The 25,977-nt window shown below is 40.6% G+C and overlaps 1 protein-coding gene across 9 annotated transcripts in view; it reads right to left on the bottom strand.

Moving 5' to 3' along the window:
• Nucleotides 1-486: 486 nt before the first annotated feature.
• Nucleotides 487-25,977, bottom strand: part of adgrg6 (adhesion G protein-coupled receptor G6) — a 93,164-nt gene continuing 67,673 nt past the window's right edge. For 8 of the 9 annotated variants that reach the window (XM_060914235.1, XM_060914238.1, XM_060914239.1 and 5 more), the window contains 10 exons: nucleotides 24,210-24,329; nucleotides 23,861-23,906; nucleotides 23,649-23,755; nucleotides 23,231-23,358; nucleotides 22,604-22,872; nucleotides 15,942-16,044; nucleotides 15,539-15,822; nucleotides 15,189-15,290; nucleotides 7,839-7,994; nucleotides 487-1,330 (listed from right to left, as the gene is read on the bottom strand). In XM_060914235.1, the coding sequence (XP_060770218.1) occupies nucleotides 1,146-1,330; nucleotides 7,839-7,994; nucleotides 15,189-15,290; nucleotides 15,539-15,822; nucleotides 15,942-16,044; nucleotides 22,604-22,872; nucleotides 23,231-23,358; nucleotides 23,649-23,755; nucleotides 23,861-23,906; nucleotides 24,210-24,329 (1,500 nt within the window). In that variant the 3' untranslated portion in view covers nucleotides 487-1,145. Of the gene's footprint in view, nucleotides 1,331-7,066; nucleotides 7,086-7,838; nucleotides 7,995-15,188; nucleotides 15,291-15,538; nucleotides 15,823-15,941; nucleotides 16,045-22,603; nucleotides 22,873-23,230; nucleotides 23,359-23,648; nucleotides 23,756-23,860; nucleotides 23,907-24,209; nucleotides 24,330-25,977 lie in introns of all 9 variants that reach the window. The other variant, XM_060914242.1, reaches the window with a different exon arrangement.

Below are 25,977 nucleotides of genomic sequence, written 5' to 3'. Positions count from 1 at the left end.
GTTGTGTGAGCAGTTCATGTGAGGAAACCCACTAACATCCCAGAGTTGAAGCTCTTATGTATAGAGAAATGGGCTAAATTCCTCCCAGCCTATGCATAGAACTGATTAACAGTTACCTTAAACATTTAGTTGCTGTTACTGCTGCACACAGGAGTCACATGAAATACGGAAATCAAAGATTCACATACTTTTGCCACTCAGATATATAATGTTGGATCATTTTCCTCAATAAATAAATGACCAAGTATGGCAATTTTGTCTCATTTGTTTACTTATTATTTAAGGACTTCTGTCAAAATCTGATGATGTTTTAGGTTATATTTATGCAGAACTATAGAAAATTCAAAAGGGTTGACAGATTTTCAAGCACAACTTGTGGAAAGTAAGTGGAAAGTTTACTTGGCTTCATTTGCTCATGAAAGACAACTTTCAGATACAACAGAACTTTTCAGACACAAGCGAATCAATAACTATGCATCCCTCACATTATAAATCTTTGGGGACAAGATCGTCCTGCATTTTTATTTACAATGAAGCAGAAGTATAAATAAAGATACAAAAACCTTAAACATTTACAAACGGTGGCAAAATATACAATATTTAGGTGGTAGTAAAAGAGTGGGAAAGTTTACTTGGCTTCTTTTGTTAATGAAAGAAAACAAATAGAACAATTATAGAATATGTTTGGATTCAACTTGTTCCTTTCAGGTACAAACAAATCAGTAACTATGCATCCCTCATGTTACAAGTCTTTGGAGGCAAAATCGTCACACATTTTTATTTCCCATGAAGCAGTATTATAAATAAAAGAACATTGCTATGTATATACAAAAAGTGGACTCAAAATCATGTTCAAAAAAAAACAAAACAAAAAAACCCCAAAAACCACCGCATAACAAATGACAATTAGAAAAAAAAAACAACATACAGTTAAATATACCATGGATATTTACAGAACACAAAAAGTCAGTTTGAACATCACAGTATGTAAACTACACTCCTTTACCTTTTCCTATTTAAAGGATTATGTAATTCTCTATGACATTTCTGGTTGGTTAGCTCAATATGATACAGTATACATATGATGTGCTAAGCATCCTGCTGATCTGACATAAGTCATTACCCAGTGTCCTTTCTCTCTCCATCTAAAATTTAGTGCTGTGGCTAAAGCTGTCGGACAGAATTATATTTTTGTAAAAGTTGTCAGAGCGCACAGAACAGTAGCCTTTCACCTTGTCCAGAACTTGGTGAACAGGTAGAATGGAGGAGGTGGAGGCATCTGAATCAGAAGTGCTGCACTTCTGGCCAGCCTGGTTTGAATAAGGTTTACCTGAAAGCCAAGACAAAAGCAGTGTTTGGGCTTAAAACTGTGAATCATAAGAATTTGCAAAAAAGATAGAATAAGTTTACAACAACATTGACAAATGGCACCAAGTGCTAAGTATTATTTTTTCAATCTAATATAATTTGTATGGGTCTTACAGAAGGTAGCATTGCTGCCTCACAGCTCAAGTATCCCCAGTTTGATCCTATACATTGGGTTACTGAATGTACAAAGTTGCATGTTCTCTCCCAGGCCTACATACCGGTAGAGTCACTCTGAAAATTCTACTATTGTCTGCACTTCACTGGGTTCCTAGGGCTGGGTACCTACCCTTCAGACCACCTAGATCTGTTATATCATCTGTTATATTTAGGAATATTGAGAAATATCTAGGAATACAAATATCCTATCAATCTATCCATCCATCCATTATCCGTAACCGCTTATCCTGTGCAGGGTTGCGGGCAAGCTGGAGCCTATCCCAGGTGACTATGGGCGAGAGGCGGGGTACATCCTGGACAAGTTGCCAAATCATCACAGGGCTGACACATCGAGACAAACAACCATTCACACCTACGGTCAATTTAGAGAGTCACCAATTAACCTAATCTGCATGTCTTTGGACTGTGGGGAAAACCAGAGGAAACCCATGCAAGCAAAATATCTTCATCAACAAATGGATTTCTGATCTCAACTTACAACATACAATCAAATGGAAAACCATATCCAATATATTCTCTATATCTTGCAACACTAAGATATTAAACAAGTCACATCTTAACACACACACACACACACACACCGATCAGCCATAACATTAAAACCACATGCCTAATATTGTGTAGGATCCCTTGTGCAACCAAAACAGCTCTGACCCGTCGAGGTATGGACTCCACAAGACCTCTGAAGGTATGCTGTGGTATGTGGCACCAACATGTTGGCAGCAGATCCTTTAAGACCTATAAGTTGCGAGGTGGGACCTCCATGGATCAGATTTGTTTGTCCAGTACATCCCACAAACGTTCGGTCAGATTGAGATCTTGGGAATTTGGGGGCCAAGTCAACACTCTGAACTCTTTTTCATGTTCTTCAAATAATTCCTGAACAATAATTGGAGTGGGGCAGGGTGCATTATCTTGCTGAAAGAGGATGCACTGTATGATGCACTGTGTGTTCTGATACTTTTCCATCATGGCCAGCATTAACATTTTCAACAATTTGTGCTACAAAAGCTATTCTATGCGATTGTAACAGATGGGTTAGCCTTCGCTCTCCACACACAACAATGATGCTTGGGCGCCCATGACCTTGTCACCAGTTCACCAGCTGTCCTTCCTTGGACCACTATTTATAGGTACAAACCACTGTATACTGGTAACACCCCACAAGACCTGGCTCCTTGGAGCTGCACTGACCCAGTCATCTGGCCATCACAATTTGGCCGTTGTCAAAGTCATTCAGATCCTTACAATTGCCCAATTTTGAGAACTGAATGTTCACCTGCTACCTAATATATCCCACTCCTTGACAAGTGCCACTGTAATGAGACAATGTTATTGACTTAAACTACCAGTGGTTTTAATGTTCTGATCAGTTATCAGTGTGTGTGTTTATATGCGTATGTGTTTTTATGCCTCTTACTCTAGCCTAATGGTTGTGGCTTCATCAGACACTCCACAGCTGATAGATGAATTCAATAAGTTATGCATTTTAATTTTAGATGCTGTTGCCCCTTTGTGAACTAAGTCAGGGACAGAACATATGAGCTCCCTTTAGATTAATGAAGAGCTCTGTCTGCTAAGGAGAAAACGTAGGAGGGCTAAAAGAGCTTCAAAGCTACCAAACTGACCGTGCATCTTGAACACTTAAAGGATCTTTTACTTTCTTACAGTTAAGACTGCCAGGGAAGCGTATATCTCACAGTTTATTAATGACGATCGGCACAAGCCTAGGTATTTGTTTCAAAATATTAATGACCTTGTTAATCCTGCTTGACAAACAGCAGCTTCTAGCACCATTACGTGTGAAGATTTCTTAACTTTTTTTAACGGTAAAGTTTACAAAATGAAGAGTTCTATTATGTGTCCTCACTCTTACAATGAGGTACAATGTGTAGAAAGGGTCTTATTGGGTTATTTCTGAGCTTGAGCTCATTGAATTATTGCATCTGCTTAAACTAACATCTAGTTCTGTAGATGTCATACCCACTATACTGCTCAAAGAAGTTAGTGATGTCGTATCTCTAATTCTTTTATCTATTCTAAATTGTTACTTGGCCACTGGTGTGGTTTCTGACTATTTTAAAACTGCTGTAGTAGAGCCTTTGCTCAAGAAACCTTGGTCCGTCACCAAATTCCCATTTCTATCTAAAGTGTTAAATAAAGTCATAGCAATGCAGGTGCTGAAGGTAGTTGAATACAATAATATTTTTGAGAAATTTCAATCTGATTTCAGAAATAAGCACAGTTTAGAAACAGCATTCCTCTGGGTTACAAATGATATTTTGAATGAATGAACATGCTAGGAATATATCTGTGCTAATTTTCCTTGATTTAATTGCTGTGTTTAATACTATCAATCATGACATCATGATCATCATCTTCTTTTGGCTGCTCCCATTAGGGTTCACCACAGTGGATCATCATGATCTGCATATCTGATTTGGCTTAGGTTTTTTTTTTAAACACTGGATGCCCTTCCTGATGCAACCCTCCCCAATCTATCCGGGCTTGGGACTGGTGCTAAGAATGCACTGGCTTGTGCAACCCCAGTGGCTGGGTATTTTTACCTAATCTGTATGTCTTTGAACTGTAAGAGGAAATCAGAGCACTGGAGGAAACTCGTGTAGACATGGGGAGAACATGCAAACTCCATACAGAAAGTCTGTGAGGTTCACGTGCGGTTCGAACTCAGAACCTTCTTCTGTGAGGTGACAATGCTAACTACTGCACCACTGTGCCGCCTGATTATGCCATCATAATCAGAATATTAAAACAATATCAGAAACAGCACTGACCTGGTTTTCTTCATATTTATATGACAGAACTTCTGTTGCTAAGGAGGTTTCCTCCTCCACTGTGCTTACATGTGGGGTACCTCAAGGCTCAATTTTAGGTCAGATTTTATTTTCTCTATATATACTCCCTCTTAGACATGTCTTCAGACATGTCATTTGGTGATGACATTAACTTCCACTGTTCTGCTGATGAGTTACAGTTCTACCTGTCCCTAGGATGTTCTATAACTTTCTCTAGCGTAAAGCTAACAAAACTAGTAATTGGCCCACAGCAGAACACAGGTCATGTGAAGCAGGTCTTGGGTTCATTGGCACATATTAAATCAGTATCTAGAAATGTAGGGGTGCTTTTTGACTCCAGGTTAAACTTTGAACCTTATGTTACAATCTGGCTTTTATCATCTTATCTCATCTCATTATCTCTAGCCGCTTTATCCTTCTACAGGGTCGCAGGCAAGCTGGAGCCTATCCCAGCTGACTACGGGCGAAAGGCGGGGTACACCCTGGACAAGTCGCCAGGTCATCACAGGGCTGACACATAGACACAGACAACCATTCACACTCACATTCACACCTACGGTCAATTTAGAGTCACCAGTTAACCTAACCTGCATGTCTTTGGACTGTGGGGGAAACCGGAGCACCCGGAGGAAACCCACGCGGACACGGGGAGAACATGCAAACTCCACACAGAAAGGCCCTCGCCAGCCCCAGGGCTTGAACCCAGGACCTTCTTGCTGTGAGGCGACAGCGCTAACCACTACACCACCGTGCCGCCAGCTTTTATCAATTGAGAAATATTGCAAAGGTTAGAGCATCTTTATCCTTTTAAGATACAGAAGAAGTCATACATGATTTTATTACTTCTTGCCTGGACTATTGCAATGCTTTATTTGCTACACTGAACAGCTCTACCATTGCTCATCTCCAGTTGGTATAAAATATTGCAGGCAGACTACTTAAATGATCAAGGGTGCATGAGCATATTACTCCAATTTTGGCTTCACTTCACTGGCTACATGTTAAATTCAGAATTTATCTTTAAAATTTTATTGATTACTTTTAAAGCTGGGGCGGCACGGTGGTGTAGTGGTTAGCTCTGTCGCCTCACAGCAAGAAGGTCCGGGTTCGAGCCCCGGGGCCGGCGAGGGCCTTTCTGTGTGGAGTTTGCATGTTCTCCCCGTGTCCGCGTGGGTTTCCTCCGGATGCTCCGGTTTCCCCCACAGTCCAAAGACATGCAGGTTAGGTTAACTGGTGACTCTAAATTGACCGTAGGTGTGAATGTTAGTGTGAATGGTTGTCTGTGCCTATGTGTCAGCCCTGTGATGACCGGGCGACTTGTCCAGGGTGTACCCCGCCTTTCGCCCGTAGTCAGCTGGGATAGGCTCCAGCTTCCCTGCGACCCTGTAGAAGGATAAAGCGGCTAGAGATAATGAGATGAGATGAGACTTTTAAAGCTTTACCAGGTTTGGCTCCAGAGTGTCTGGCTGAATTATTAGTACCCTATCAAACAGCTTAGACCCCTACAATCACCTGACCAAGGCTGACTAGCTGTTCCAAAGTCCAGACTAAAGATCAAAGGTGATAAAGCTTTCTCTATGCTGGCTCCTAGACTTTGGAAGCATCAGGTCAGCTGACTCTGTAGCCATTTTTATGTCTGATTTAAAAACACATTTTTATCTTCAGCATTTGTAGATGTCCATAATTGGTTTCTTTATGCTTTCACAACCATATTTATTTACTCTCTTACAGTTTTTACATCTTAGTTTTATATCTTAATGGTTTTTATCTTTTCCTTTTATTTGAATGTAATCTGTCATTTGTAATTTGCATGTTTCTTAATGTTTTTATTTTTATTAATGTTTATTATTATTATTATTATTATTATTATTATTATGGGCGGCACGGTGGTGTAGTGGTTAGCGCTGTCGCCTCACAGCAAGAAGGTCCTGGGTTCGAGCCCCGGGGCCGGCGAGGGCCTTTCTGTGCGGAGTTTGCATGTTCTCCCCGTGTCCGTGTGGGTTTCCTCCGGGTGCTCCGGTTTCCCCCACAGTCCAAAGACATGCAGGTTAGGTTAACTGGTGACTCTAAATTGACCGTAGGTGTGAATGTGAGTGTGAATGGTTGTCTGTGTCTATGTGTCAGCCCTGTGATGATCTGGCGACTTGTCCAGGGTGTACCCCGCCTTTCGCCCGTAGTCAGCTGGGATAGGCTCCAGCTTGCCTGCGACCCTGTAGAAGGATAAAGCGGAAGGAGATAATGAGATGAGATGAGATTATTATTATTATTATTATTATATCTTTGTTTAAATGTGAACAAACTACATCCATATTGACTAAAAATAAGCCCACATCAATGACCAGAAATTTAATGGCAGTATCTCACTAAGTGTTGATAATTTGAATTCATTGCAAATTGTTAGAACTTTCTGTTCAGCCTCAGTTCTGAATTTTGTCCTCAATCAAACATGTTCATTAAGAGGTTGGTCACATTATGGGCTTAATTTTACTCACTGATGGGATAAACAACTGTTTATGTTGGTATTATTTGATATGTATGGATTTTTTTACATCAGTTAATACAAGTGCAAGTTACTCTGTTAATGTTACTTATGGGGTGTTGTTCATGTTACATGGTTTGTTCATGTGAATGCTAAAGGAGTTAAAGGAACCTTCATGTTAATTGTTACTGAAGAATGTATCTCTTACGTGAACAGCTTTACACACCTGAATCTCACGCCGTAGGCTAGAACCAACAAACAACTGTGGCATTAGGAAACACATCGGCTAATTCTCAGCAGTTTGCTATTTAATAGTCATGTCAGAAGGAGAGCCGGTTATTCAGACTGTAGACTTAATTCAGCAGGTAGGCGCTACAAATCATACAAAGCATGGACTTGGATTATCTTTTGTTGTTTTTCCTTAGTGGAGATGCTCAGCTCCACAAGTTGTGGATATTACTTACACTAAAAACATAAATTAATTAATAATATAATTAATAACATAACTTAAATAATAAAAAGACAACACAGTAATTCTTGGTGTGCAAGAACACAGCAAATAGCAAAAAAAAAAAAGTATAAGATAGTCTGTGTTGCAAGTACTAGAAATCATGCCTACTTTGAGTTTTCACACACTGTAAAAAAACCAAACAAACCATTGACTACATTTTACAGCAATATACTAACAGCAGGGTTACCAGTTTAGTACTGTCAAATCTACAGTTAATTGTTTACAGTGAATGGTGTAGTTTTTGTAGTATATTCCCATAAAGCACAATGAACAAACAACATTTTTAATCCCCAGGGTTCTTTTACCAACGTAACATTAAACAACTGTGCAATGAAATGAAGTGTAAAATTACAAGTAACATTAGCTGTGGCATATACAGTAGCTCTAGCTCAGAACTGCTAACACCAAATTAGTGAAGAAATACAACACAATCCAGAAAATGATCATTGATTGAGTGATTTTTATACACAACTATACCGAAACTCACCTGAACTGCTGTGTCGCTTTACAAAAGGGTTGAGTGTGACCCTAGCCTTGGATGTCCAGTTGACTGTGGTGGATCCAAACGAGCTGGAGGACAGTGACTTCCCTATGTTATCGGAGCTCACCTTCTTGGTGTTGTTTGTGGCAGTCTTGCTCCAGTCTGCAACAATTAGCCAAACATTAGCAAGTAAGGGTTAATGTACTCATTCCACCTTGTAACAGCAGGCTATGGTTTATTAATATATATGACTGACATGAACCAAATGCCTTCAAGCTGTTTTAGATTTTTAGTATATTAGGCTAAAGTGCACAAACAGTGGCATGACAGCTACTCTCAGCTATTCTGCTGTATAATGTGTGATTTCCTCCTCTCAAAACCATTAACACAAGCACCTGAGCTGCTAATAATTTTGCTAAATACACTGCACATTTTCAGAGGTTTCAAACTAAATAACACACATTTAAAATTAAATACACATTATTTCTCCAAAGCATAAAGTTTAGAAAACACTAAAGAAACAAGGCTACTTGTCAGTAAACCTGCTGAGAACGTCCAAACTACAAACATGGACACTCTGAACTACAATCCCCAAGAACCACAGCGCCCTCTGTCACCAGACTATTGATAACAGCTGCCACTCATCCTCCTAATTACCTCTGTCCCTACTTAAGCCACTCTCTCACACAACTCCAGTGTGAAGTATCATTCTGTTCCACCCAGTTCATTATCAAGCCTTGTACTCACTGGCTGCTTTTTGGGTTTCTGACCTTTGCTTGTCCTGTTTTGTTTTCACTCTTTGTCTCGCCTATACTATGTTGTTTGCTGATCACCCAACCCTTGCTAGTTTCCTGACCTCGCTTCCTGTCTCTTGTCTTGGCTTCATCTACAGTCTGCACCCTGCTTTCCTCTACACATACATCCATAAGTGCCTGCATTCTGACAAGATACTTCGCCACCATGGATGTAGCGGAAGAGGTGAAGCAGACTGCTCTGAACACTCAGGGACACTTACTAGGAGAACATCAACAAATGCTAGCAGACCTCAATGCCCAAATAATGCAACTAGCAACCGTGATGTCGCAGGCCCTCCTACCACGCCCTGAGTCCATTCCTATCCCCGTGCTACAGCTCCCTACAATGGAGAAATTCACAGGAGATGCTCTCAACTGTAAAGGTTTTTTACTTCAGTGCTCCATGTATTTCGCTATCATGCCAAACCTTTCTGATAAACACAAGATTTCTAAATTATTTTCCTTTCTCACGGGTAAAGCGCTCTGCTGGGCAAGTGCCGCGTGGAACAAGGATGGTGAGCAGATGACAACTTATGAGCAGTTCCTCTCTCTAAGAGTGTTCGACCATGAACCTGAAGGGATTGAAGTAGGTGAAAGTTTGCTCACCATTTCACAAGGTTCCCGAAGCATGGCTTAGTATGCCCTCAACTTCAGAACATTAGCATCAGCCAGTGGATGGAACAAACCCCCCCCCGAAAGCTGTTTTCTGCCAAAGTCTGCACCCCGAGATTCTTAGCGAACTAGCCTGCAGAGATGAACAACTCACGCTGGACTCCCTCATCGACTTAGCCATTCATCTTGATCATCGGTTAGCACACTGACCCTCCATTCAGGAAAGCACTAAGCCAGTTACAACTTCTGAGAACAGGTCACCCATGGAAGTATCATGCACCTGGTTAACACGCTCAGAGCATGAAAGGAGGAAAAGGGAGGGTTTGTGCTTCTACTGCAGGAGCTCCGAGCATCAGCTCAACCACTGTTCCATCTGTCTGTCTTGTGCAGCTCCAGCAGAAGGTCCAACATGCACTGTGAGTTTGGTGAGAGTTCAATTCCAAATAACTTAAAGTTCTAGTGCTATTAAAATTGACATACTCCACACACGTCCTTTCTGCTTTTATTGATTCAGGGGCAGAAGGGAACTTGATCAGCCGCACTATCGTACAGAAGTTCAACCTGCCCACAACCCCTCTGCAAAGTGCATTCAGCATTAGGACCATGGACGGAGGACCCATAGGACATGGTTTCGTTACCACGCATACCACACCGATTCATATACAAGTGAGAGTCCTACATGCAGAGCACATCTCCCTTTATATCACCACCACTGTAAGTCACGATCTCCTCCTTGGTAACCTTTGGCTTCAGCTTCACGACCCCTTGATATCATGGCAGAGCAAGGAAATTCTCCAATGTTTGTCTACTTGCTTTCAGAATTGTATTTCTCATCCTCAAGTCAATCTTTTGTCCACCTCTGTGGACAGTCCTCAACCAGACTCCTTGGATAAGGTTCCTGAATGTTACATGGGGGCGGCACGGTGGTGTAGTGGTTAGCACTGTCGCCTCACAGCAAGAAGGTCCTGGGTTCGAGCCCCGGGGCCGGCGAGGGCCTTTCTGTGTGGAGTTTGCATGTTCTCCCCGTGTCCGCGTGGGTTTCCTCTGGGTGCTCCGGTTTCCCCCACAGTCCAAAGACATGCAGGTTAGGTTAACTGGTGACTCTAAATTGACTGTAGGTGTGAATGTGTGAATGGTTGTGTGTCTATGTGTCAGCCCTGTGATGACCTGGTGACTTGTCCAGGGTGTACCCCGCCTTTCGCCCGTAGTCAGCTGGGATAGGCTCCAGCTTGCCTGCAACCCTGTAGAAGGATAAAGCGGCTAGAGATGATGAGATGAGATGAATGTTACATGGACCTGCAGGAGGTCTTTAGCAAGGGAAAGGCTTGCAGGCTACCACCACACCGGCCCTATGACTTTGCTATTGACCTACTGCCAGGCATGTCACCACCACGGGCATGTATATATCCCCTGTCCAAGAAGGAACATGCTGCCATGGAGGAGTACATTCAAGAGGCCCTTAACATCCATCCTTCTAAATCTCCAGCTTCTGCGGGCTTCTTCTTTGTGGAGAAACAAGGTGGTGGACTTCGACCATGTATTGACAAGAGGTTTGAACCAGGTATCTGTCAACTATCCTTATCCCCTTCCTCTTGTTCCTGCTACCTTAGAACAACTCAGATCAGCAAAGACTAGATTTACGCAGTGCATATAACCTAATCAGGATCAAAAAAGGCGATGAATGGAAGACCGCTTTTAGCACTACCGCCGACCATTTTGAGTACCAGGTAATGCCGTATGGCCTTCGGCACCTAGCATGTTCCAATGTCTAATTAACGACATACTATGGGACGTGCTAGGTAGATATGCCATTGTGTGCATAGATGACATCCTGATTTACTCCCCAGACAAAGGAAGTCACCGGGAGCACGTCAGAGCTGTCCTCAAACACCTGCTAGAGAATTACCTCTGTCAAAGCAGAGAAATGAGTTATCAAGTTCGTATCACCTACTTAGGATACATTAGCACAGATGGAGTTGGCATGGACTCGTCCAAGGTCTCTGTGGTTATGTCCTGGCCCACACCCACATCCATAAGGGATCTTCAATGTTTCTTGGGTTTCGCGAACTTCTATCATCGGTTCATTAGGGGTTTCAGTATGATAGCTGCCCCCTTAACAGCTCTGCTTAAAAAGGGACCCAAGTGCCTCCAGTAGAACCCCATGGCCGGAGAAGCATTCCAGCATCTCAAGCAAGCCTTCATCTCAGCTCCAGTCCTCCAGCATCCTGATCCAACCAAACCTTTCACCTTAGAGGTGGATGCATCTGACACTGGAGTAGGGGTGATTCTGTCTCAACATTTTGGGAAGAAACAGAAACTTCATCCAGTAGCCTTCTTTTTGAAAAAAAAAAACCCTCTCTTCTGTAGAAAGGAGCTACGATGTTGGCAACAGAGAACTGCTCGCCATTAAACTAGCCCTCGAAGAGTGGCGACACTGGTTAGATGGAGCCACTCACCCATTCATAATCCTCACTGACCACACGAACCTTGACTATCTCAAGAAAGCCAAGAGGCTAAATCCTCGCCAGGCCAGGTGGATGTTCTATTTTACGAGATTCAATTTCACAATTACATTTTGCCCTGGTTCCAAGAATACCAAGGCAGATGCCCTATCTCAAACCTTTGGTCCTTCTCACAAATTGTCACCCACCCCATTCTCCCATCCCAATGTTTTGTACAGTCCATCATCTGGGAGCTAGACAGAGAGATAAGAAGTTCTCAACTGCAAACTCTCCCCACTAACCTCCCACTTGGCTGACTCATCATATGGGCTCCCACGTCTCCCGCCATGGGACATCCTGGCAGTCAATGTACTCATCAAATGCTGCAGAATAAGTATTGGTGGGAGAACATGCTCACTGAGATCAACCAGTTCATCGCATTATGTTCTATTTGTGCCCAAGCAAAGGTTCCTAGAACCCCTCCCACCGGCAAACTGTGCCCCCTCCCTATTCCTCAGACCCTAGTCGCATATAGCCATTGACTTCATCACTGACCTCCCTCCCTCAGAAGGTAACACTACTATTATGGTAACTATTGACTGCTTCTCTAAAGCTCTTAAGCTCATCCCCTTACCTGGCATCCCAACAGCTTCCCAAACAGCAGAACTACTCTTCCAGCAAGTATTTCGATACTATGGTATCCCAAGGATATATTCAGTGACTGGGGCCCTCAGTTCATTTCATGTTTCTGGACCTGCTTCATGGAAAGGTTAGGGGTATCAGTGAGCCTTATATCTGGCTATCATCCTCAATCAAATGGCCAGGTTGAGAGAGCCAACCAGGAAATCAGCTGCTTCCTGAGGATCTTCTGCATGCATAACCAGGGGGACTGGGCATGTTTTCTCTCATAGGCCAACTATGCACAAAACTCCCTCAGACATTCTGCAACACAATTAACACCATTTCAGTGCATACTCGGCTATCAACCACCCTTGTTCCCCTGGGACGATATGCCAAGCCAAGTACAGGCTGTGGAGGACTGGTTCACATGCGATCAGACAGTAGGGGAGGAGGTGCACCAACGTCTGGAGCCAAGTATAAAGAATATGCGGACAAACACAGAGGAGAGAATCCAAACTTTTCCCCGGGCGACAGAGTATGGGTGGCCACAAGAAATCTCAGAGAGCCCAACACCTGCAGAAAACTTCAGCCACGTTACATTGGGCCATTCAAGGTACTGCGTCGCATTAATGAAGTCTCTCACTGCTTAGAATTCCCCCCCCCCCCACAGTAGGTTATCTCCCACGTTCCATGTCTCCAATTTGAAACCGGCCATCCCGGGCCCTCTTGCCGAAAATGCACCGGCTCAGGAACACCCAGAACACTACTTAGAGGGTGAACCCATTTACCAGGTAAATAAGATTCTCAACTCTAGACGTAGAAGAGGGCAAGTCGAATACCTGGTAGATTGGGAGGATTATGGACCTGAAGAACAAGGCTGGGTTTCCACCAAGGATGTTTTAGACCTGCTCCTCAAGCAAGAATTCCATGCTCGACACCTGGACAAACCAGCAGCTAGAGGTAAGGGGTGTTCTCGAAAGAATGTAGCTCCCAGAGGGAACTCCTCGGGGGGTGTTCTCAGTAAACCTTCTGAGAACGTCCAAACTACAAACATGGACACTCTGAACTACTATCCCCAAGAACCACAACACCCTCTGTCACCAGACTATTGATAACAGCTGCCACTCATCCCCAATTACCTCTCTTCCTTCTTAAGCCACTCTCTCACGCAACCCCAGTGCAAAGTATTGTTCTGTTCCACCCAGTTCATATCAAGCCTTGTACTTTCTATCTGCCTTTAGATTTTCTGACCTTTGCTTGCCCTATTTCGTTTTTGCTCTTTGTCTCGCCTATACTATGCTGTTTGCCAATCGCCCTTGCTAGTTTCCTGGCCTCACTTCCTGGCTCTTGTGTTGGCTTCATTTACAGTCTGCACCCCACTCTCCTCTGCACATACATCCGTAAGTGCCTGCATTCTGAAAAAAGTCATTTCTAATGGACAAATTATAATTTAGCAAATAACAATGAGTAGAACGTAACTTCATTCATTTCCTGAACCAGATGCCCTGTGGAACTTTCTGGAAACCTTTCTATTTTTTAACTAATGTGGCTGAGCAAAGTTATGTTTCAAAGAAGTGCTGTCTTACCCAAGTCAACAAACTTATTTACACTAGACATCAATAGATGTGTAATAGTATTTAATCAGATTTCCTTCAGTTTTTTGTTTTTTACTACACATTCCAGAAAGAACAGAACAGTTTGCTGGACACGTTATGAGAATCTGGACTCAGTATTTGTGAGTCAAAATGGGGTCCTTTAAGCAACATTTCATTATAATGAATAAGCATATGACTTTGAGATTTTCTTTTAATAATGATGGAAAATGGCCATTACCGTTTCCTATGCCCAAACATTCTGATCTAGTCTCGAGTCTTTTTGTGGTAGTGTTTGAGTTGGAGCAGTGATGGGAATGTTGATTAAACCTGGGGACCTTCACCATAAGATTTAAGAAGCTACCCTTTAAAGCTCAGTAGTAAAGTAAAAACTGCGCTCATTTTTGTTCCTGTAGGATTCATGCCCACCTACTGCAAAGACTTGTGGCAAGTGGGGAAAAAAAAAAACTTTATTGCATTTGTTTATGCATTATAAGTTGAATTATACACTTAATGTGCTATGTACCTGTGTGATTACAGGTGAATTATCAAACACAATGATAATGGGTTTTTAAGATCACCATTTTTGTTTTTTTAAAAATGAGATCTGAGAAGACAGTCATTCATTTTGCAGTGGAATACAACGCTGGGGTGTTCTGATGGCTGTGTTAATTGTTTTGAGAGCACTGAATTTAATTTTGAGAAATGTGTCATTAGTTGCAACTGTAAACCAATCAGTGTTTCCACGGCCAGTGTGAGAATCAGATTCAGTTCCCTTCATGCAGCATTTCTTTCCATGATTAATTGACATCACCTATTTTTGGGGGCCTTTATAATAAATATTTCAAATTTTGGACTTTATCATCTTGAAGGTTTTCTCAAATTTTTACATAACTTTTCTTGGAATATGCCCCCCCCCAGCTCCAAAAATTTTAAACACTGTTTTTCCAAGTTATTTTTCTCATAAACGTACGACTTTAATCTCAGAGACTATCCGACTTTAATTTACGATTCTAGTCTCAGAAATTGAGGTTCTCAGAATATTATCCACTTTTCCAGCTGTGCAATTATTTATTTAACCTACAATGGCCCTAATACGCCATCATAGAAAATCCATTATCAGTGCTCTAAAATGATGCTGTTCTGACATTTTTCCAATTATCAAATAAGCTGTGTGAGACTATGGTGAGAGATAATTTGCCTAGAGGTGTGTGCACATGTGTGCTATCTACAGAAAAAGCAGCACTGTGGGGTTTTTTTTGTCACTGCAAATTTAAAAAAAAAAAAATTGTGTACCTGAATTGTCTGCCAAGCGTAACTTTCCACAACATAAATATCTCCTCCATTGTTTCTGCACATTTTCTTTCAGAGCACAATGGAATACAAAGATGAATAACCCTGTTGGATACATAAGATTTAACAAATGTGTTTATTTATTTATGGGTAGGCTGGTAAACATCTAAACTCATGCATTCACAAAAAGTCAGTAGAATCAATGTGTTTAAATCATATCTAGATGCATCAAGAATGATGGATTTAAAGCATTTTCTTTCACCATTAATTAAAAACCTGCACAACACAGGGTGAATATTGCATATTAAAGCGTCGGTTTATTATTCTACCATTATTATCATTATTTGACCCACCTTGCAGGGAGTTGAAAATGGAGAAGAGGTACATAAACACCAGATTGACAGGGCCCCAAGCGAAGAAGGCAAAGCCCCATGTCATGCCCAGGAGGAAGGTGAGGCTGATTACGCTGCGCAGGTTACGTAGCACCTCCTCCTGAAGTGTGCGGTTGTTGCGCTTTCCGTTCCGACCACAGATCTGCATCATCACCACAATAAACATGGCGACGTTCAAGAGGAAGATGATGCAAAAGTAGGCCACGCATGTCACGTAGAACACAACCTTGTTCCGAATCCAGCAGCTAATGAAACATGGGAGATGAGTCTCATTTCACTGTTGCCATTTTAAGTGATTTAACCACCTTTAATGGTGGATAAAGTGTATAGTGAGGAAGTGTGTACATTTCTGGGTCAAACTTACAATTCTGACAATCCTTGGCCATTTACTCCTTTGCCATAAAACTCCTTTCCATAGGAATTTTTGTCTGCAGCCACCACAAGGGCTACAATTACAGCTGGAAGGCCTGCAAAAGCCAGCAAATATGATGGATAACGCATAAAAAAATGGAAGTATATTATACCATCTACCTTTTTATTAATTGCACAGTAGTAAATATTGCAGTTGGGTAGCTTCTGGTTGATTTGTTCATGAGTTTTACACTTTGTGTGTGTGTGTGTGTGTAATGATATATTGCACGATGATAAATCCCGATACAAATTTATGAAATAAAATAATAAATCACGATTATTGTCACGGTGTATAATCTTAGTTTTTTCTAGCTGTAATTGCATTGTTTATACAGCAGAGACAACAGTGGGAATGCACGTGACTTCACCATAGGCAGAAGTAACACAGCTCTAATCCTGCAAAAACACAAAATAGATCTAAAATGGGAAAGAGCTGTTGTGCAATTGACTGTACAAACAGATTTAACAAGAAATTGGAGCTCTCTTTTTACAGACTGATGAAAGCTAAAGAGAAGAAAATGCAGGTAGTACAAATGTTCATAAAAGTATATTAAGAAAAGGCATATGTTATGAAGGGGCGGCACGGTGGTGTAGTGGTTAGCGCTGTCGCCTCACAGCAAGAAGGTCCTGGGTTCGAGCCCCGGGGTCGGCGAGGGCCTTTCTGTGCGGAGTTTGCATGTTCTCCCCGTGTCCGCGTGGGTTTCCTCCGGGTGCTCCGGTTTCCCCCACAGTCCAAAGACATGCAGGTTAGGTTAACTGGTGACTCTAAATTGACCGTAGGTGTGAATGTGAGTGTGAATGGTTGTCTGTGTCTATGTGTCAGCCCTGTGATGACCTGGCGACTTGTCCAGGGTGTACCCCGCCTTTCGCCCGTAGTCAGCTGGGATAGGCTCCAGCTTGCCTGCGACCCTGTAGAAGGATAAAGCGGCTAGAGATAATGAGAGAGAGATATGTTATGAACTTTTTCATTTTTAATAAAAGGAATATTTTAGTTACTAGTCTACAATATTTTATTTCCAATCTTTACAAATGTGGGTGAATAATTATTGTTGGTTGTTAAGGAAATGAAACAATTTAATTTAATTTCACCAAAAGAATATTTAAGTTGACAAAGAATAGGAAAATACATGTTGCACTCTTAGGGAATAAAATTTTCTTCATTTAATATTTTTTTAAAAATGTCATGGGAAAATCAAATAATGGACCTACTACTGTGAATCAAATTGAACTGTAAAGTGAGCGAAATGTTACTTGCCTAATGGCAAAGCATTACCAGTTTTGTGCAATACTGATGATTGTATTGATGACACTTGTTTCTTTTGATGAAGCCTGTAGTCTCGACATTTGTAATATGTTTGAAGTACTGTATTTTCAGTAAAGTATATTTTAAAAAGCAAAAACCCATCACATTGTTGCTACAGATGAATTCTAAAAAAACCAGCCAAAAATGAACAATCTGGTTTTGAATCAAACTGAGTTTTTCTGCCTATTATATACTTAAATATATTTTAGGAAGACAAAGTGACCAATGAGGTTATTTTCTAAGCTTGCATTGGCTGCAAACAATGTTGGGTAAAGCATCACAGCAGTAAAAACAGTCAGTCTGCCTAAAGATGTCAAAAATCTTGCTAGCCAAGTGTGAGCTTTTGCAATGATTTAAGCAAGTTTTGTACAGTTACACAGCAGAGCTGACAGATTCATAATCAATTTAGTTTGTGACCAGATAGTGAAATTGTCCAAATGTCTGCTATTCATCTATTCCATCACATCAACATTTCATTTCAATAAACATTTCATCTAATAACAGCGCGAACAACGATCAGTCGAGTGAAGGGACGGAAGTGAGGCTCATGCTTTCATCTCATCTCATTATCTCTAGCCACTTTATCCTGTTCTACAGGGTCGCAGGCAAGCTGGAGCCTATCCCAGCTGACTACGGGCGAAAGGCGGGGTACACCCCGGACAAGTCGCCAGGTCATCACAGGGCTGACACACAGACACAGACAACCATTCACACTCACATTCACACCTACAGTCAATTTAGAGTCACCAGTTAACCTAACCTGCATGTCTTTAGACTGTGGGGGAAACCGGAGCACCCGGAGGAAACCCACACGGACACGGGGAGAACATGCAAACTCCGTACAGAAAGGCCCTCACTGGCCACGGGGCTCGAACCCGGACCTTCTTACTGTGAGGAGACAACGCTAACCACTACACCACTGTGCCGCCCCAGGCTCATGCTTTGTTTAGTGAAATTAGACTGGATTGCAAATGCAATTTTCAATTTGAGGGAACCAAATTTTAAATGGTTCTAACTTAATTTCTGGTTGAGGTACAGAACATGAGAAACACAAGGAAAACATATTTCAATTGAATAATATGCAGTGCCCTCCACAATTATTGTCACCCCTTGTAAAGTTTAGGAAAAAAGGGTTAGAAAAAAAATCCACCTTTTGGTGATGTAGCTTCGTCAGTTACTGAAAAAAATGAGAAAAATCCAACCTTTAATTGAAATCAATTTATTAAGAGAAAAACAAAATCCCTCATTAAAAAAAATATATTTTCAACAAAAACACATGTTGCACCATTACTGGCATCCCTGCATTTAATACTTTGTACAAACTCCCTTTGCCAGAAAAACAGCATTGAGTCTTCTACTGGATACTGATGGACTTCTAACATTGTACCATTGAGAGTATACTCGCAAACTGCATCTCAGTATGGTATGGCAACTGCTTTGTATTAGACTGTAAAGCACTCCAGCAGGCGGTGAAGACTGCCCATCAGATTACCGGCATTCAGTTACCCTCCATTGAGAACATTTATCACAAGCAATATTTTGGCAGGGCAAGTAACAGCATCAAGGATGCCACCCACCCTAGCCATGCACTTTTCTCCCTCCTGGCATCTGGCAGACATTACGGGAACCTCCGTTCCCACACCAGCAGGCTCAGGAGCAGTTTCTTTCCTGAAGCGGTGACCATGCTAAATTCCACACCACCATTCTGCTAGCATCACTGCACTCATCCTGCACTGTTCAGTGCTTTAACATGCCGTTTGCACTATTAATTTCTTGTATGAAATGGACCACTTAAATTGTTGCACAGACTGTGCCATTTTATCCAATAGTATTACTGTACATATAAACAACTGTACATATATGTTCATACTGCTGCTGCACAGACTGCTACTTTATTGTACATTTAAACTATACATACAAACAACTGTACATGTGTTCAATACTGCTAACCAGAGGTGGACAGTAACGAAGTACATTTACTTGAGTACTGTACTTAAGTACACTGAGTATCTGTACTTGAGTATTTTTTTTGGAAACTTATGACTTTAACTGCACTATATTTGAAAGACAAATATCATACTTTTTACTCCACTACATTTCTATCAAGGTCCTCGTTACTATGAAGTAGATTTGAAAGTGGATGTTTTTACTTTTCTTTTCTAAAACGTGATTGTTTTTTTTGCAGGTGATGCTGAGACAGCCTATCAGTAATCACTAGGGTCACGTCATGTCCACAGACTGGATAAAATCAAGTTCAGTGATTTCTCAGTAGCATTGCCTGCGACCCGGTAGAACAGGATAAAGCGGCTAGAGATAATGAAATGAGATGAGATGAGATTATTTAACACGATCAGTTGATGGCAGAATGGAAGGAGGTGGTTCTTCTGGGGAATGCACGCACTAATGGCCATACCTAGAACCATTGTTTTAGTTTTCTGCATTCATTTAGTTTTAAATGTTTGCTTTCTTTACCTAAAACAAACCACATCACAGCCTACAAAAACTCACCATCCAACCTGCGGAGCATATTGAGGCATGTAAACGTTTTATTCCAAGAGAAAGTTTATTATAAAGTTGTCTATGCTTTTAGAGTAGTAACATTGCAATAGCTATGCAGTCTGGTTAGTCAAATGATTTTCTATGGATTTTTACGCCAAGTTGCCATAGCCTTGTCCATGGCTAACATTAACACATAGCTAGTTAACTTGGACACAGTTAGCATGTAAAAACGGATTTACGCTAATATGAATAATGTTAACTTATCTGAAATCCTTTCAGAAATATGTTTTAGCATAATCTTGCCAAATAAACAATGTAGAAATCTTTCTTTTCTAGTAACGTTAGACATCCAATATGATTTTGAGTTTGAAAAGTTTGCTAGCATGTCAGGTGGAGCTTCACTGACTAGCTAGCTTAACGTTAAACCACCATGATGGCACAGCATACATTCATTTTGAGAATTTACAAAATGATCCAGTCGGTTGCTTCAGAGGCATGAAGTATTATAAGCGTAGTGGCAATAATACAACAGTGCGTTGACAGAAAATATACTTTTAATACTTAAATATTTTTAAAAGCAAGTACTTCAGTACTTTAACTTAAATAAAAATTTGACTGTACAACTTTCGCTTGCATCAGAGTAGCATTTGACCAGTGGGATCTGTACTTTGACTTAAGTAATGAAGTTGGGTACTTTGTCCACATCTGCTGCTAACTGTACATACATACTCTTTCATCCTGTCCACTTTCCCTCTGTAAATATGCATTCAAATATTTACAAATATGTGTATAATGTAACTCTCCACTGTCCATCACTGTATATACTGTAACATATAGCAACATTATGCTGCAGCACTTACCTGTAAATAAGAGCATATTTTACACTTCTGGTTAGATGCTAATTGCATTTCATTAACTTTGTATCTATACTCTGCACAATGACAATAAAGTTGAATCTAATCTATCTAATCAAAATCTAATAACATTTTTTATTAGAATTTCTCCAGATCATCCAGGGTCCTTGGCCCTCTCTTGTGCTCTCTCCTCTTCAGCTCACCCCATAGGTTTTCAATGGGGTTCAGGTCAGGGCACTGAGATGGCCAGGGCAGAAGTTTGATTCTCTGGTCAGTTCACCATTTTTTGTTGATTTTGGATATATGCTTCAGATCATTGTCTTGCTGGAAGATCTAATGATGACCCCGTTTTAGTTTCCTGGCAGAGGAGCCAGATTCTGATTTAAAATGTCTGGGTATTTCATGGAGTCCATGATGCCATGTACTCTAACAAGGCTTCCAGGGTCTTTGGAGGAAAAACAGCCCCAAAACACCACAGAACTGCCACCATATTTTACAGTTGGGATCGGGTTCTTTTCATTATAACCATCTTTCTTTTTACACCAAATCCACCTTGAGTGTTTATTGCCAAAAAGCTCCATTTTTGTTACATTAGACCATAGAACACAGTTCCAGTCAAAGTTGTAGTAGCGTTTCACAAACTTCAGGTGTTTACATTTATGGTTAACTGACAGAAAAGGCTTTTTTTCTGGCAAAACCTTCCAAATAATCTGTTAACATGGAGGTGGAGTCTGATGGTGATTTTAGAGACTTGGAAACCCCAAGATTTTACTTTTTCTTGTAATTCACCAACAGTGATCCTTGGGGATTTTAATTTTTTTTGCACCTTTCTTACCCTCCTCCTCACTGTACATGGGGGCAAGATAAACTTGGGTCCTCTTCCAGGCAAGTCTGTAACAGATCCAGTTGGTGTCTACGTTTTTATTATTGCCCTAACAGTAGAAATGGACATTTTCAAGTGAGTATCTATTTTTTAATAACCATTCCCTGACTTATGAAGGTCAACACACTTCTCCCTCATTTGGTTTGTGTGTTCTCTTATCTTTCCCATGCTGATAGATGACTAAAGGAATTTTACCTCTGTGTCACCTCATATTTGTGTTCCAGTTAATCAGGAAGTCATGGCTTACAGCTTGAATGTTCCTACACACGCCAATCAACTCAAGCATGTACAATTTAAACGGGAAACACACTTCAGTTACATTGTGTTCACAGTAGTTTCCAGGGGTGTCAATAATAGTGGCACATGTGTTTTTGTTGAAGAAAATAATTCCTTGATTATATGAGGGACTTTTTTCTGAATACATTTATTTCCATTAAAGGTTGGATTTTTCTCATTTTTTTCAATGTGAGATGAAGCTATTTCACCAAAAGGTGGAATTTTTTCTAACCCTATTGTCAGTAATGGCGTTGTGAGTCGAAACTCTAACCGAACTACAAACACAGCTTCCCAAGACTACAACGGCCAAAGTTCACAGCGCCCAGTTCAGCTGACTGTCGTTAATTGTTAATCAGCAGTGCTACTTAAGCCTCTCCCTCACACACCTTCTGTGCGAAGTATCGTTCTGTGTTTACCCAGTCATATCGCGGCCCGCCCTCCTTTTCCTGATCCTTTGCTACGTTTACCCGTTTGACTCTTTAGTCTGCTCTCTACTATTCTGTTTGCCGATCAACCAACCCCTGCCTGCTTTCTGACACCTATTTACTAATCTTTACAAGGGGTGACAATAATCGTGGAGGGCACTGTATACACACACAAACACACAAAGTCTTGTAGTTTCCAGAAATAACAGAAAATGTCAAGGGCTTTCCCAGGCAGAAGAATTTTCCCAGGCTGCTACACATTGAGCAAAAAATTATTTTATCATCATTTTAAAACTCAACAATTAAACTCAGTACTGGAATGCACTGGGCCAAAACCATTACTGACTCCAGCACTAAAACATCACTGTGACTTACCCCATCCAACAATGCAGAACTTGAGGATATACCTCCGGATGTAGGTGTTGAAGACCTTGACTAGGGCAATATACATATGGATGGACTCGAGGCCCATCCAGGTGAATGAGGTAAGCAGGAAGAAGTGCAGGAAGGCAGCCACAGCCATGCACAGACCCTGCTTATCATAGGAAGCCAGCCATCCATCCAGGAGGAATGTCATGTTGAGGAACAATAGCGAAGTGCTCAGGTTCATCAAGATCTTGGATGGGTAATCTCGCCGCAATTTCCTACAATTTGAGCATCAGTATAATAACGTTCTTATACATAACCTAATCATAAAGAGAACTACAAGTGTGACCTCATTTAAAATGCCTTAAAATGGCATGGTTTGTGATCTAAAGAAGTAGAATAGAATACGAGAATAGAAAATCTCGGCTGTCCATCAAAGTATTGGCAAACCAAATTGAATTTTTTTTTTTTAATGCCAAAGACAATTTGTGATTACATATTTAGAGCTTCCAAGCCATGCTGAGTCTTTCCTAGCTTTGGATGTGAGCAAAAGACAGACAATAACAACAGCACAAGGTTAAATTATGCACATAAGTACAAGTTTAAAAAGTTCAGATTTCTGAAAAAGTAACTCACTCAAAGGCAACATAAGTTAAGATTGTTACAGCTGAAAAGATCGCTGAAATGCCACAGCCAATGTACGTGATAAATGTCAGAATCTTGGTGTTCCCCTCATTGATATATAGTGCAGCTCCACTCAGGTCCTACACAAGCAAACAGAAGACCAAAACCAAAACTGAGTTCTCTAATGCCAAAGGTTCCCAATCTCAATTCATAGAATTTTGGAGGAATTTTTTAATAGCGAATTTTAAAAACTTGTTTGTGATTAGCCTGACAAGGTACTGCCACATTTTACTGTTTTCCAGCTATAGATTTTTATCAGATACCCAAACTGTGAAATGCTTTTGAACCTGTTTGTCTCTCTGTCTGTCTGTATTATCATCATTATTATAACTATTGATTGAAATTCAGAATAAGAAGAGAAATATCTCACCATCAGAACACCAAAATGTGTTAAGTGGTTACACAGGCAGACTGTTTTGTTGCTGCTGGACTCAGGGCTGACCTGACATCCCTCACTGTTCCAGCCTCCAGTGCCATCTACACAAGAATAATACATCCCCTGATTAGTAATGCATGTGCTCTGCCACTCAAAGAGAACAGAAATTACATATTTGAAATCAAAAACAAATATAGCAAACTTACTTTTCATGCTGAAATCCCAAAACACACACGATCGGTTTTGATTCCGCTAAAAAAAAAAAAAGCAGAAGGGTTCAGGTTCATTACTAACTGTTTCAGTGCAGTTAGTTGAGTAAATTAAATTCAGTAGAAAGGTAGAATTACATTTATTTAGTGATTATTCACTTGAACAGGATCACATAACTCATCATTCTTCAGATAAATAGTGAGAATAAGAGTGATTGAACAGAAGGACAGCAGTATCTGCCAAGTTTTTGTAATGTAATTCATTCGGCATAAAGGAAAATGCATCATCCTGTCTCACGAGTCTACTCCAGATGTAGTAGGATTGATGGAGCTGTGGTCATAATACCTGAGGCTGCAGATGGGCGATCTCTATTCGGATAGGGTCTTCAAGCTCACTGATGGACAAGTTTCCCACACTGCTGGCCACCACATAACTGTTCAAGGACAGGCCGTTATTCTGCTGATCCTACAGGAGGCAATTAAATAATACATACTGCAATGTTCACATACTGTATGCTCATGACTTCATTACAGCCAGACATTAGATTAGTTACAAATCAAGACATAATAGCTACAATCAGGGATTTGTAAAAGCTGTTTTATTCGCATCATAATGTTTGCTAGCAGCATTTAAAACTTTTTTTCATGTCGGCAGACAGATCAGAGATGGTCATCATTTATATATTTCTGTAAAGCTGCTTTGTAACAATGTCCATTGTTAAAAGTTCTATACATATAAAATTAAACTGAATTACATGTCTATGGATTTTCAGTTGGTATCATTCTCACTCTTCAGTGTTATAAAAAAGTCAGAGATCCCTGATTATGATTTTAAGGTCACATTTAGCAAAGCAGTGCTTTTATATCAGTAATATTTTCCAAGGACTGTAGGAAGCGCACTTTTGTTACATATTACAAAATACAAATAGAATATTAGATTTATATATACAGTTGCAGTTAGAAGTTTCCATCCACTCATCATGGACATGAATGTCATGGAAATATTGGGCTTTCAGTGATTTCTTTGAACTGTTCTTTTCTGTGGTAGAATGATTGTACAACATATATCTTTAATGGTGGAGCCCCATACTTAAGAGAATGTATCGACCTGACTTTTGATGGCTTGACTGTACGACATCCGTCTGTGCGTGCCATGTACCACCACAGGGAACTAGATCTTAAGTGTAAGGCAATGTATCTCATAAACACTTGACCACTAGACAATGAAATTTGTATCTTTATTTACACAAGATAGATGGGTTTTGTCCAGTGCTTATTTTTAATTTACTTTTTAAAAAATAATATGGGATTATTTACTAACATTTTATGGAAGATATTCATGACAGTTTCATATAAAAGTAGTTAAAACAGTTTTCTTAGTCCATTAGCTTGTTAGACAATTGACAGTTTCGGTCATGTAAGGGTGGTAGACAGATGTAAGTGCAGGAAGAGTTTTATTGAAAGTACGCTAGCAAACAGTGGTCAAGAGAGGAACAGACAGGATATCATAGGTAATACAATACTCAATGTTCAAAAACATAAACAGGATCAAAACCAGAAAAGCAATACAAAATAAAAGCCTTCGTAAAGGCAGACATAGAGTACAGAGCATATACTTTGTCAAGTCTTTGTGTTACTGAGAGTCCTTATATGAATGTGCTGTGACTGCACACTAATCAAGAACAGGTGCAAGGTAATCAGTCCTAATGGCACTGCACACACGTTGCAGTCTGTGGTTGCATACTTCTATTATTCTATTCAGGTTGATTTTGTGCCCTTGCAAATATTTTGCTCATACACTCAAGAGTTCCATTTTTAGGCAGTATCTAAATACATACACTAGAAGAATTTGGTGGACAAGTTTTAATTCAGTTTGGGTTTTCTGAAATCAACCCAGGGTAAAAAAAATTATACATACAGCAGACCTAATATATGATTAAATGTCCCTTAACAAGTTTCCCCTTGATCAGATGTTTTTGGTAGCCATCAACAAACTTCTGGCAGAATTCTAGTTGAATATTTGTCCACTCTTCTTGGCAGAATTGGTAGAGTTCAATTCAATTCGTGTTTTTCCTGGCAAAGACCTGACTTTTAATCACAGTCCACATATTTTG

Source organism: Neoarius graeffei, chromosome 2, assembly GCF_027579695.1.
Source record: "Neoarius graeffei isolate fNeoGra1 chromosome 2, fNeoGra1.pri, whole genome shotgun sequence".
NCBI classification, from domain to species: Eukaryota; Metazoa; Chordata; class Actinopteri; order Siluriformes; family Ariidae; genus Neoarius; species Neoarius graeffei.
Note: the sequence above shows the minus strand (reverse complement) of the source record. Positions and strands in the feature narration are given on the sequence as shown.